General features: G+C 42.2%; 1 protein-coding gene across 5 annotated transcripts in view; it reads right to left on the reverse strand.

The window, feature by feature from the left end:
* Positions 1-11243: 11243 nt before the first annotated feature.
* Positions 11244-14095, reverse strand: part of CDK8 (cyclin dependent kinase 8) — a 92279-nt gene continuing 89427 nt past the window's right edge. For all 5 annotated transcript variants that reach the window (XM_057707416.1, XM_057707415.1, XM_057707414.1 and 2 more), the window contains one exon: positions 11244-12540. In XM_057707416.1, the coding sequence (XP_057563399.1) occupies positions 12415-12540 (126 nt within the window). In that variant the 3' untranslated portion in view covers positions 11244-12414. The remainder of the gene's footprint in view (positions 12541-14095) is intronic.

The following is a 14095-nucleotide window of genomic DNA, read 5'->3' on the forward strand; positions in this document are numbered from 1 at the left end:
AAGCAAAGATCACAACAGAGCCAGTCACAGGAATGCGGGGGTTTCCCGGTGTGTATGTGAGGTATGTTCACACCATGCTGTCGTCTATTAAACATGCAGTAAGATAGCACTGTGCCTAAAAGACAAGGCAATACCTTAATTAAAAAATAATTTATTGCTGAAAAATGCTAACCGTCATCTGAGCCTTCAGCAAGTCACAGTGCTGACATCAAAGACCCCTGGTCGCAGATCACCACAACCAGTGTAATAGTCCTGAAAAAGCTTCAAGTGTTGTGAGAACTGCCAAAATGTGACCCAGAGACAGGAAGTAAGCAAATGCTCTTGGAAAAATGGCTCCGACAGACTTGGTCAACACAGGTTGCCACAAACCTTCACTTTCTAAAAAACATAGTATGTGCAAAACACAGTAAAGCAAAGTGCAATAAAGTGAGGTCCACCTGCACTGTGGCATCATAGGATTGAAAAGGAAAGCAAGGCCCTCCTGCACTGCTGGTGGGAATGTAAACTGGTGCAGCCACTACGGAGAACAGTATGGAGGTTCCTTAAAAAAACAAAAAAAAGAGTTACCGTATGACCCAGCAATTCTACTCCTGGGCATATATCCGGAAAAGATAAAAACTCTAACCTGAAAAGACACATGCACCCCGATGTTCACTGCAGCACTATTCACAACAGCCGAGACACGGAAGCAACCTGAATGTCCATCAACAGAGGAATGGATAAAGAAGATGTGGTACATATGTACAATGGAATACTACTCAGCCACAAAAAAGAATGAAATAATGCCATTTGCAGCAACATGGATGGACCTACAGGTTATCACACTAAGTGAAGTAAGTCAGACAGAGAAAGACAGATATCATATGGTATCACTTATTTGTGGAAACAAACAAACAAAAAAACCACAATACAAATAAACTCACAAAACAGAAACAGACTCAAACTTCGAGAACAAACTTATGGTTACTGAGGGCGGGGAAGGATGGGGGAGGGACAGACTGAAAGTTTGGGATTGACATGTACACACTGCTATATTTAAAATAAAATGCCTTTCCATGGGGGAAAGAAAGGTTTATCTTAAATAGAATGTTATCCTGATGCCTACAAAAGATGATTTAAAACCTGAATTATCTTATTAAATGTTTGAGAAATGCATCTTCTTTTGTTTATGTTATTAAATAAAGTAAATGTGTTTAGATATTTTCAAATAAATAATAAAGTAGTTAAAAAATTAAAAAAAAAAAAGACACAGACAGACATAGAAAACAAATTAATGGTTACCAAAGGGGAAAGGAGGGAAGAGGGATATATTAGGAGTTTGGGATGAACATATACACATGACTACATATAAAATAGATAAACAAGGACCTACTATATAGCAGAGGGAACTATATTCAATAGCTGTAATAACCTATAAGGGAAAAGAATCTGAAAAAGAATAGATTTATATATATATATATATAAATATACATATATCTATATAATATATATATAAAACTGAATCACTTTGCTGTACCCCTGAAACTAACACAACATTGTAAATCAACTACACTTCAATTAAAAGATAAATTTTTTTTTTAAAAGCAAGAAAGCATTTCCTTCCCTCAAAGGGAGCAGCATAGCTTTTTTTCCCAACACGAAGGAACACAACATTTTCTAGGATCAGAGACCAAAGCGACCACACCCTGCTCAGTCTCAGGACCTGCGTGGTGGTGCAGAGCCATGCGAGGCGACGGGAGTCGGGGAACTATGTCCCTGGTTATTTATTTTGGACAATGTTAGGGAAAGTACTTAACTGTGCTTGGAAATGCTCGATGCTTTTAGTAGATAACGAAAATCGAAGTTTTTGATGTTTACGCAACTTCCCCCAGGAAGAGAAAAAGCAATCAAAATCTATTTAAAATAACACAGAAGTGAAGACATTTGACCTCTTGGGATTTTTAGTTGCATCTCCTGCTCCCCCCTCCCTGCAGCCTGATACCCCCCATCCTGAGTTCCGCTCACTGGGGGGACGTCAACTAGAAACTGTAGCTGTAAACGTCATCTTCACAGAGGAGCTAGTTTAACCATCAAGTGTGCTCTCTCTGCCGCAGCCGTGCTGGGTGCCACCCCTGGGCGCTGCTGCGGCCAGGTTCCTACACCTGTGAAGCTAGCAGGGGGTGGGCAGGTAATGCAGACAGGCTGTGCTGCAAGCTCAGGGGAGTCCTGTCCCATACCCTCTGGAAGGCTCAGCTCGCCCACGCAGATGAGTGCTGGGACTCTGCAGAGATGCCAGCCACAGCCTGGAATTCGCCGAGCAGCCCTGGAGTCCGCCTGTTTGGACCTGCCACTCCCCACGCTCCCTGCTCCTTGCAGGAAAACCCGAGCCCCAGACAAGCACACTGATTAGCCCCAATGCTGCCCCAAGAGACCAGCGCAGGTCAGAATACACTTCCACATTTCTTCCTCCAGAACTTGCCATTCCCTCAGGCAAGGCGCTGATGGCCCATTTTCAGTCTGACTCTGGACCACAGGTCATCAATCAGTATAAAATACTGTAAAAGAAATCAAGTTATAAAGGAAAGATCGCCGGGCATCTTTTCAAGTTGGCTTCGTAGTTACTGGGTGAGAGAGGATAATGTAAACACACAGGCCTTGGGCGCACTTGCCCTTAAGAATGGAAAAACCAGAGTGCTGAGGAAATGCCACTTGTTACACTAATGTTTAAAAAATTCCTTCTTTAAGAATGCTCAGCTTAGCACACACGAAATCTTCTTTCACATAAAAATGAGTAACTGGTGTGAGAGATGGTGACAAGGCTGGTCGAGCTCTGGTTAATGTCAGTTGTCTGGCTGGTAGGGAAGGAATTGTGCTGGAAAGGAAAGCAGGGATGCTCTTTAGGGATAGGAATGTGTTGGGAGAAATGCCTTTTAAGCCAGGGCATGGACCAAGCACTTACCACCCCCCCCCCCACACCATCAACCTCCAAGGCGGGGAGCTCTCGAATTTTCCTCAGAACCAAAGGTGTCACCTGCCTGCAAGAGCAGCAATTGCTTTCCTATGTAAAAAGAAGAGGGAGGAGGGGGAGGGGGGAGGGAGGAGGAGGAGAAAGCAAACAAATAAGCAAGCAAGAGAACATCACTGAGTTAAAGAAGGCAGTGAATACCTTCACTGTGTGGAAAGGCTATTTCCAGCACATCTGGGCAAGATCTTAAACTCACCAACTGGTTAATCTAAGATTCTCATGCTTCCGAGGGATGTTTTATTGTGTTACTTCCAAGTTTTATCACTTTACTTCCAATCTGTATCCTTGGGGACAGAACAAAAATGATTTTCTGAATCATAGGAAATGATTCAAGCTGGGTACAATTTGATATTAACCGAGGATTTTCAGGAGCCACAGATGAACTTAGCACTTTTTCATAGATTCTAAAATGGGATTCAAAGTGGCAAACATTATTTTTTCTTCTTAATTCAATAAAATGACAGAATGAGTTAAGTTATTAAAGATCTGACACCCCACCAGAATTCTGCAGTACTGGGGAAAATTGAATTTCTCTTGCTAAATAATATAGCAGGAGAAGATGAAAGCATTAGTGTTACTACCATGCCCAAGAATAAATGAAGAAAACATGTTTAGTTTTATGAAGAAATTCAGTCCTCAAGACTTCTGTTTAAAAAAAGAAAAAGTCAATTTGATTAAAGGGACTCTTTAATCTTAGATTTCTTCCTAGATCCTACAATTTGCCATTTAAATTGCCTCACAAGCATGTGTGGCTTAGAAAATACCTGTACTCTGTGCAGTCAGGATGGTGGTGAGGAAGATGACATTTGCCTTTGAAAAATGCCAGTGTCCCAAAAGGATCAGGGAAAATAAAGCTGAAAATATGAAAAGAAAAATGAACATACTCATCCAGTCCAAACCCATGTTAAGGACATCATGTTTTAATTAGTAATATGGATTCTGGTGGCATAGTTAGAGAACTGGTGAACTGAGTCTTCTAACATTTTATTCTCTGAATTAATTTCTACCTTCCATCCAGGGAAAATGCTTGGAAATATATTTAAGAGTGCTTACAGTATTTACATATGTAGGAAGAAAATGATGGAGGAAATTACTGTTAATGCCTAAATATAAAGTGAGACTGTCTCTCAATATTATCACTCAAAACAGAAGGACTCATCCGATAAGCAGTATCTTAGAAAGATCCTTTGAGGTGGGCAGTGGTCTAAAACAGTCAGATTTAACAAAGAAAATGTGTATTTTTATTTTAACTGGGCATTCTGTATGCCCAGTTAAATTTGAATTTCAGATACACAACATTTTTTTTTTTATTAGTATAAGTATGTTCCAAACAACGTTTGGGGCATTTTTACACTAAAATTTATTTATTAATTATCTGAAATTCAAGTTTAAGTGGACACCCTATATTTTACCTTGCAAGGTGAGTCTAAAATGACCTTAAAAAGCTAGTTTTGGATGATTATAGAGGTCATTTGATTGAATGGATTTTTAAAAACAGAGACAAAAAACTGAACAGGTTTCGTATTTAGTAATTATCTTGGGGGCTGTGACACACTCGATTACAATTGTTGGGTATACTGTAAACAAGTCTTATAAAAATCACTTACAAAAGCCACAAAGTAAGTGTTTTCCATGTGGTGATCACTAAATGAAAACAAACCAAAAAAAAAAAAAAAAAAAAAAGACAAGTACAGAAAGGCAAGCCATCTCCTGAATGTGAATGAATACTTGTGGCCTGGGTAAAATTTCTAGTGAGAGCAACATATATAAAATAAGTCAGAAAGGGCTGTGCCTCATACAGCTTCGATGATATAAAATGATGTTTTAGGAAACTCAAGAAGAGATTATGGCAATGACAAAGTTACTAAAGTCAAAGATGCATGTAAGAGACTGAATAAAATTATTTCATGTTAAGTGAGAGCAGGAAAATGCACTATTCTAAAATCATGTTAGTCTATCTAACGTGCAATTTTATACATTTACACCTGAACTGAACACTGTAAGCAGATACTTAAGCACTCCATCTCCATCTCTTCAAGGATACCTACATCAATGTCTAAATCACTATTATTCATCTGTACATTGTCTATCTATCCATCTACGCGTTTCCTTTTTTAATTGTCTCACTGGGAAACCAGAGGATCACATTATATACCAGATTGCCTTATGTTTGCTCATGTGTGACACAGAGTACACAAACTTTAGGAAAATGTACAGACTGTCTTATCAAGATGAAACCCACGTATATCATGATGTCAATAAATCTTGTGACTCTGCCTAATGTTTTACCCACCTAACAAACTGTCCTCCAGGTGTGACCCTTGTTTCCAGCCACAATGAAACGATGGGACCAGATTTCCCTTCCCCCTTAAACAGTTCAAGAATTGGACAAAATATATTTAAAAAACTGGTTTCCAGATGTTAGACAGTGGACAGCATAGTACTATTTTCCTGCAAAACGAAGTGAGTTTTACTGTAGCATGAGCTTACTGCTTGAAAGCAGCTCCCAGTACAAGAGAGAAGAATCCAAATAAAGGCCAGTGGTCTTAGTGTTCTCAGCAGATGAAAGCTGCAGTGCACAGAGGCTAAGGCGGGTGGGATTTAAGGGCAATGTTTTGGGGAGTGAGAGCTGCACAGAGAGCGAGCTGTGGAGATCTGCCAAGGGTCCTCCCGAGCCTGAGTGCGTGCATGAGAGGTCTCTAGCAGAAGTTGAGAACCACTTCCTGGAGCTCACACAGGGCTGGGAAGAGTCTGTGTTCCTACTGGTCAGAGTGGCAGCTGGGGCTTCTGGCAGGATTCTCAGAAGGACATTTCTTTAGTAGTGGGCCCTAATTAGCCCTAGACTTAAAGGCAGTTCTAGACTTGATACATAAGCTTAGAAACAAGTATCAAAAGGGTCCAGGTGATTGACCAGTGTGCGGATGCGAAATTCAACCTCAAACAAATACAACAAGGTCCAGCAACCAACAAGGCAAAATTCAAAATATCCAGCATCTAATTAAAAAACTACTAGGCTGAGAAATTAAGAAGATAATCCCATTGCAATGCATCAAAGAGAATAAAATACCTAGGAACAAAGTTAACCAAGGAAGTGAAAGATCTGTACGCTGAAAGCTATACAATTTGATGAAAGAAAGTTAAGACACAAATAAATGGAAAGATACTCTGTGCTCGTTTTTTTATTTTTGGAAGAATTAATACTGTTAAAATGTCCATACTACCTAAGCAATCTACAGATTCAATGCAACCTCTATCAAAATATCAAAGGCATTTTTCACAGAAATAGAAAAAATAATCCTAAAATTTGTATGGAACCATAAAAGACCCAATTGCTAAAGCAATCTTGAGAAAGGAGAGCAAAGCTAAAGGTAGCACACTTCCTGATTTCAAAATATATCATAAAGCTATAGTAATCACAATACGATACCAGCATAAAAACAGACACAGAGATCAATGGAACAGAACAGACAACCCAGAAATAAACCCATGCATGTATGGTCAACCAACTTAGCACGTGGGAGCCAAGAATACAGAATGAATGGGCAAAGGACAGTCTCTTCAGTAAATGGTGTCAGGAAAACTGGACAGCCACAGCAAGAGAATGAGACTGGACCCCTTTCTTACCCCATGCACAAAAATCAACTCGAAATGGATTAAAGTCTTAAACGTAAGACCTGAAATCATAAAACTCCTAGAAGAAAACAGAGAGGGTAAGTTCCTTGACATTGGTCTTGGCAATGATTTTTTGGATTTGACACTAACCAAAATGTGGTTGCAGCCCATGTGGACACAGGCACTGTAGCAGCGGCTGGAGGAAGAAGGGGGCCCAGAGGACTCCGAGGTGCACAAGTCATCCAGTGGAACTTGGCACAGTGAAAGCCTCTGACTAAATCACAGAACAATTTTAGTTGTCTGTTTTTGCCTACATAGAGCATATTTTCCGCCAGTGCAGAAACTCAACAGGAAAAGCAATTACCGCATATTAACCAAGCTGATTTTAGGGCCTATTAAACCAGCATCAGGTTTTTAAATCCATTATATTGTTGAGTACGCTTTCCACAGACATTATCCGTAACAAGTAAAATACAAATTCTTTCTGTACTTTGTAATTTAAATGGGGAAGCACACCAAGAAATGACTTTATTTGAAAACAAAACAGCTGTCACTGGCAGCCCACCAGCTTATTAATGTCATCTCTGGCTCCTGCTGCCCAGGACACGTTCTGTGCTCTGGACAGATGGACACTTCACCATGTATGACCATCCTAGGCTTATTCCTTTCTCTGAGGCCTGGAAGCTGAGATAAGGCAAATGGGACTTGGTTACGTAGCTGAGTTTGAGCAGGGCACCATTTCTCTGAACTTAATTTTTCTCAACTGCAAAAAGAGGGAAAATGATAGTTAACTCACAAAGCTTTCATGAGGAGTAATCCTATGTGTAAAATGCTTCACGTAGTACACTGGCACATGGTAGCCATCCAGTGTTACTTTAGGGTCCAGATGAGATAATACAGTTAATGACGCAACTCTGAGGAGTGATGTCTAGTTTGCTTTACACGGTGCCTTTCAGCACTTCTGTAACCGTGAAAGTGTCGCTGTTATTATTATAATTCTTATTATCAACAGGGGCTTGGAAAAATTGAATGACTTGACCAAGGCCGACATTAAGTAAGTGGCAGGGCCAAGCCCCAGGTCTTCTGATGCTCGACACCAATCCTCACACCCCACCCCCCAGAACTCCCTCCCACCATGCTACTTCCTCTCCTCACGCGAGGACAGTTATGGCTTCCAACCCTTCACATAGTGCTGGACTCCATAAAGGCTTCCATCGTTGTTTCCTATGTGTATCCTGACTCCTCAACTAAATGAAGTTCCTTGAGTATCTGAGGATAGCGATCGCGGTTTGCTTCAGTTCTGTTTGGCTACAAGTCCTAATGGACTACCAAACACATACCAAACGCACAGTAAATATCCGGTGAATTCAACTCCATTGCTCCTCAAAGAACATTCAGGTTATGAGACAATCCACAGCTGTCCCTAAGTAACATGAAGATTGTATTAGTTGTTTAGTAACATTTTAGAAAAACAGGAACCCCTAACCTTTGCAGAAAAAAAAAAAGACTATTTCAGCCTTGGGATTATCAATGCACTAGCTCTCCACATCCGCTCATTTAAACGCTCTAAGTGGACTCAGGAGAGGCTGGGAAACGTTTGGTCATGAAATGACTCAAAGTTTAACTTACCCGCTAGAATGAGGTCATACTATAAGTCTTTAGAAAAAAATATTTCCATGTGGAAAAAACACTAATAATAGCTACCATTTAATGTGTTTATAAGCTAGGCATGCGCTAAAAGCTTTACAAACACCAGATTTTAAGTTATATTTAAGGTGCAATTTACATACAAATCACCAATGTAAAGTGTACAGTTTGGTGAGTTTTAAAATACATATATATGTGCACATGTATAATCCACCCCTATAATCAAGATTCTACCAAACATCCATTTTTATCGCTGAGTCACTTATTTCACTGCATAGATGTCTCACAATTCACCTATCCCTCTGTTAGGAGACATCCGTCTGTGGGCTATCAAAGGGACTGCGAGCATGCACGCACAGGCCACCGTGCGACGCGCTTCTGTTTCTGCCGGGGAGGTACGCTGGGGTGTGCCTGCAGGGTCGTGGGCTGAGGATGCGCTGACCTTTATGAGGAGCCCCTGAACTGTTCTGCAAAGTGGCGGTTCTACCTTGTCCTCCGGGACGTCACGCGGAGCATTCCAGCTGCTCCCTGCCCTGGCCAACCTTGCCAACACTAGATTTTGTGGGTCTTTTTTTTTTTCTTCGATTTTTTTTGTATTAAGGCAGAATTTAAAACCCCTAAGATTCACCTCCACAGGTCTGTGGGTTTTTACATTCACCTGTGCAGCAAAACTCAAGATACAGAATGGTTTCATCACCCAAAGACATTCCCACATGTTCTTTCGCGTGCAATCCCTAGCTCCCTCTTGCCTCTCCGTCAACCACTGTTCTGTTTTCTGACCTCACGGTTTTGTCTATTCCGGAAGTTCATACAGGTGGAATCACGTATCAGATCAACACATCGTACACTTTCAACGTACACACGGTTGTATGTCGATTATATTTTGACTTTTAAAAAAACCTGCCTTTGTGGAGTTTACCTTCTGGGGGGTGAGGAAACACAAGAAGTAAGTGTACGTTAGGGATGGTAAGTGCTGTGTAGGAAAATAAAGCTGGGCCAAGCGGACAGGATGCTGGCTGGTGTGGGGAGGCGGGGACAGGCTGCAGTTTTATAGAGTGCAAGGGGGAGCCTCTAATAAGACAAGATCTGAGCAGACCTGAAAGAGGTGAGGGAGGAAGCCAAGAAGCTGGGGAGAGACAGACACACTGGAATAGGAAGTGTAGACGTCCTGAGACAACACGTGCATGGCAGCCTCCAGGAGCGGCAAGGACAGCACTGGAGCTGGAGGAAGCAGGGGATGGGGTGGGGAAGACATGGGAGGACACGCAGGGCCTTGCTGGGCACAGTAAGGGGTCTGGCTGCCATGGGGGGTGGGAGGGTGCGCTGAGCAGAGGAGTGGCAGGAGGACCACTCAGGTCACTGTGATGGAGAAGACAGGGCATAGGGCAGGGGAGGAGATGCCGGCTGGGGAGTCGTGTGTGTGTGTGTGGGGGGGGGGGGTCTGTCACAGCCAGAGTTGTGTGTGTGTGTGGTCTGTCACAGCCAGAGGTGTGTGTGTGTGTGTGTGTGTGTGTGTGTGTGTGTGGTCTGTCACAGCTGCAGTTGTGTGTGTGTATATGGTCTGTCACAGCTGGAGTTGTGTGTGTGTGTGTGTGTGTGTGTGTGTGTGTGGTCTGTCACAGCCAGAGTTGTGTGTGGGTGTGGGTGTGTGGTCTGTCACAGCCTGAGTTGTGTGTGTGTGTGTGTGTGTGTGTGGTCTGTCACAGCCAGAGTTGTGTGTGGGTGTGGGTGTGTGGTCTGTCACAGCCTGAGTTGTGTGTGTGTGTGTGTGTGTGTGTGTGTGTGTGTGTGTGGTCTGTCACAGCCAGAGTTGTGTGTGGGTGTGGGTGTGTGGTCTGTCACAGCCTGAGTTGTGTGTGTGTGTGTGTGTGTGTGTGTGTGTGTGTGTGGTCTGTCACAGCCGGAGTTGAATACATGAGTCTGCAGCTCGAGGAGGAAACAGGCTGGACTTGGGAACGTGAAGGTCACCAGCAAGACTGGGCAGGGCCACACAGAGAACGGGGGTTAAGAAAGCAGTAAAGAAATCTGAGAACTGTGCCCAAGGAGTTTCCAGCACTTCAGGTGAAACTTGTTATTGTGGGTTTTGCTTTCTGAAATTCATGCAGGAGGAAAAGGTTGTCAACAGAGCAGCCCTCTCACCGAGCCACTTAACTACGACTGTTTGCTCAAGCTTTAGACCAGCCTGGAGGTGTTCTTCGTGTGCGTTCCTCTACTGCCTCGGAACCAACTGGCGACCTTGCTAAAGTCGAAGATTCTACATTCCACTCCAACCCTACTGAATCAACCTCGGGGATTAGACCTGAGAAGACAGAAAACTCCAGGTGATTCTCACACACACTAAGTTTAAAAGCACTGCATTAAAAAAGCAGAAGAAAAACAGTGTGGAAGGGAACTACGGGTAAGACTGACGGCGGTGACACTGCTGGGGGGACCCTGTAGTCAGATCTGTGCACCGCGGGCGTGAATCCGGGCGGGAAGACTTAACATGGAAGCACGATTCAGCTCCTAAAAATTACCCTTACCGTCTGGTTCAGGCCACTCAGCATCGAAATTCCTCAGTTCTTAAAATGTTTTAGGATATTTCTATATGAATGGGTTGAATTTTTAAGAAAAGGAATACGTTAGTTTCTTAATATTCTGTATTTTGTGCTGAAGGAGGGAGTAAAAATAATTATTTGGGAAAAAAGAGTCAAAGTGGGCTCAGCATATCACAGAATTTCGGCATTATTCCAGAAATGGAAGATGCATTATAATTTCTTTCAATTAGGAAGGTGTCTATTTCACATCCCGTATTACAGCACTAAGTGTAACAGAGAAAAGAATCCGTATCTAAACCAAAGAGATGACTTCACTACGGAGGTGGAAGATACTGATCTTATTAATGAAAAACCCGAAGGGATTTTTATTTAGAGGCCATTTGTTAAGGCACATTTTAAAATAAAACACCTCTGTGTATATAAAAAATACAGTTGACTCCATATTGTGACTTATGAAAAATAAATTTATTACATAACACCTTGTTTTTAACAATGTTCAATTTTTTTTTTAAATTCAGAATACTTGTGTCATTCATGTAAAATAGTTTGATACAGTACATTGTATGTTATAGGTTTTTTTTTTCCCTCAAAAATTCTAAGGCTCTCCTACTCCTTCTCCTTTGCTGAAGTAAGGGCACCCTAAACAACGTGCGAACAAGTTTTAAAAAAGAAAATGAACTGAACAAAATTTTAGTAGCACTACACCAACCAGCTTTAAAATCAGGACAAAATATCTGAATTGGATGCCGCACCTTTTTAAGGAAGTTATCATTCATGCTTTTTTCATCTTAAAGCATGCTCACAAATCAGCAACACCAACAGGAAAAATAAAACACTGTCTATGACAATCATTTTTAGTTTGCTAAACCAAACAGGTTTATATCAATGACAACATATTTAATTACTATCAATAGCAGCTTTAATACCAGTCAAGTCATAGATTGAAAATAAAAACAAACTCATAAGTTGGGAATTAATCTTTGGGAGTTTTGAAACCTTCCTGGAAAAACTATGTGGCTTCTTGTACTTTCAAAAAAATCCAAGCAATATTCTTGGTCAAAAAACACTGATTAATGTAGCAAATGAATCAACCCACTGATAAGACACTAAAATGAAAGGTGTACCGGAATAATCTCATTTTTGAGTCTTGGTTACTTTGTTGAGTTAACGCATACTGTATGTTTCAAGTACCAGTTAAACTTGTGTGTGTGTGTGTGCATGTGCGTGTGTACTATTGGTCAGATAATGTTGTTACACTGGAAGAATTCACCACATACAATGACAAATGCTCGCCCCTAGCACGTTTCACAGCTTCAACTGCTACAGACTGTCACTGAAAAAAATGCATTGGTCAGTCTGAACCATGTCAAGTAAACTATGGAAGTAGCAAACCCACAACACAAACTGTGCTAGCACTTTCTTCTCAAGTCTAACTCCAAACAGGTACACCTTGGAAGCCACTACCCCAATCTGTGAAAAGTGGTGGAATGCGGCTCCCGGACACTGGACTGCGCGGCTGCACAGCACACTCTCGTGGCCCGTTCCAGGTTCCCGCCGAGAGCCGCAGGCAGCCCTGCAGCACAGCGACAGTGCATGGACAGTATCCGACGCAGCTCAGTACCGGTGTGTCTGATGAGAGTACTGTGGAGGCTGCTGGGAGGTAGTTGAGTATCCCATGCTGCTCTGTGGCTGTGATGTGCTTGGTCCAGGGTTGGGGTAGGCAGCATGTGGATTGGAACGCTGGAAGAGGAGAGGGAGGAGAGACGTGACTCAGGCGTTTCTACGCGCTGGCTGTATCCCCAGTCGGCAAGGTTTATGGGTTTGAAATGTCTTTTATTTTATGATAGTAAGAATTTCAAAAGTCTTGTGCTATGTACTGGCTTTAGAATTAAAATGACAAAACCCCCAGATCTTTTAATATCAGCTTTTCTCTATGAAGGTCAGAAGTGCTGCTGGTAAAGTCACATTAAGGTGAGTCTTACCACTGTGCTGTGCAATTCATTTCTTTTCCTGTAACAGGAACTCCCTTTTATGATGTTTGTATCTACCTGATAAATAATAACTGATTTGCCTGGGATGCTCATTCTTGAACTTAATGATGTATCCATCAAGAGATGCAAAGCTAACCTCCATGCTTGTTTCAACAGAAAACTCCCAACACAGACACGTGACTAAAGAATAACAATGAATACGACAAGAGAGGGTACCGCGGAATCATTTCTTCAGTGTTAGATATTTCTATGCCCTTTAAATTAATGAATCTTATGTTCTGGTACAAGTGATACACGAAAGTGAAATTACAATTACTGAAATGTAGGTATTCTTAATTCTAAAAGCAGCACAAGGGGCAGAGTTCAGAGTCCTCTAGTTTCGATCTCTTATATTCTTATTCCCACGCCTGCATCTCTCTCTCATACTGTTAGTTCCCCAAGACAAATGCTATGAAAGATTAACCATAACACAATACTTTTCGCTTTCAGAGCATATTTAATAAATCATATAATTCGAAATTCTGCCGACCCTAGCAAAAACAACATTTTAAAAAGAGTGGACACATGAAATTGTAGTCAGAAATGCTATTTTTGCAATCACCCACAAAAACAACCACAATAATAACTTCAACAAACAGAAGCACAGCACCATTTCCTTGGTTTCCGTGGCAAAGGTCAGAGCTCCGCCCCGCTTCTCGCTCAGGACGCACCGCCTTAGCATGCAAATGGTCCTTGTGCCAAGAGGTGCGCTCTTCCCTCCAGGTGGGGGAGGAAAAGGCAGTGGAGCAAACATCAAACCAGCAGACGTGTGTGAGCAAACTGGAGGGCAGTAACCGCTCAGGCAGGCACTGCTTCCCAGGGTTTGGTGGGCTGGCCCTCCCGTTACCCACAGCATAGAGTTCGTACCTAATTCTTGAGGAGTAGTCGCAGGCTCTGGGAACCTTATCCGTTTACTAAGGTCTCCTTCTCTCTTTAGGTAGGTACATAACTCTAATTGGTCAAGTTTTCAGTGTGCTTGCACACTGAAACCCAGATCAGTTGGGAATAGGGTTAGAATACGCAGGGAGGTGGTATACAATTTTCAAAACGGTCTGTCTGTGAAGGACCCGACAATGTCACTTGAGAGGAGGCTCAAGCGGTGAGGAGCCGTCCCTGGCCGACCTGAGGCTGTGTCCTGAGTCTGCCTCCGGCTCGCAGGTGAACACGGGAAAGGGATTTAAGCTCCAGAGCCTCAGTTTTCTGAAACGACAACAATGCTGACCTCTCATGGAGCTACCACAGGCCTAGAGGAAGTGACGTCTGTC

The sequence above is a fragment of the Hippopotamus amphibius genome, chromosome 14 (assembly GCF_030028045.1).
Source record: "Hippopotamus amphibius kiboko isolate mHipAmp2 chromosome 14, mHipAmp2.hap2, whole genome shotgun sequence".
Taxonomy (NCBI): domain Eukaryota; kingdom Metazoa; phylum Chordata; class Mammalia; order Artiodactyla; family Hippopotamidae; genus Hippopotamus; species Hippopotamus amphibius.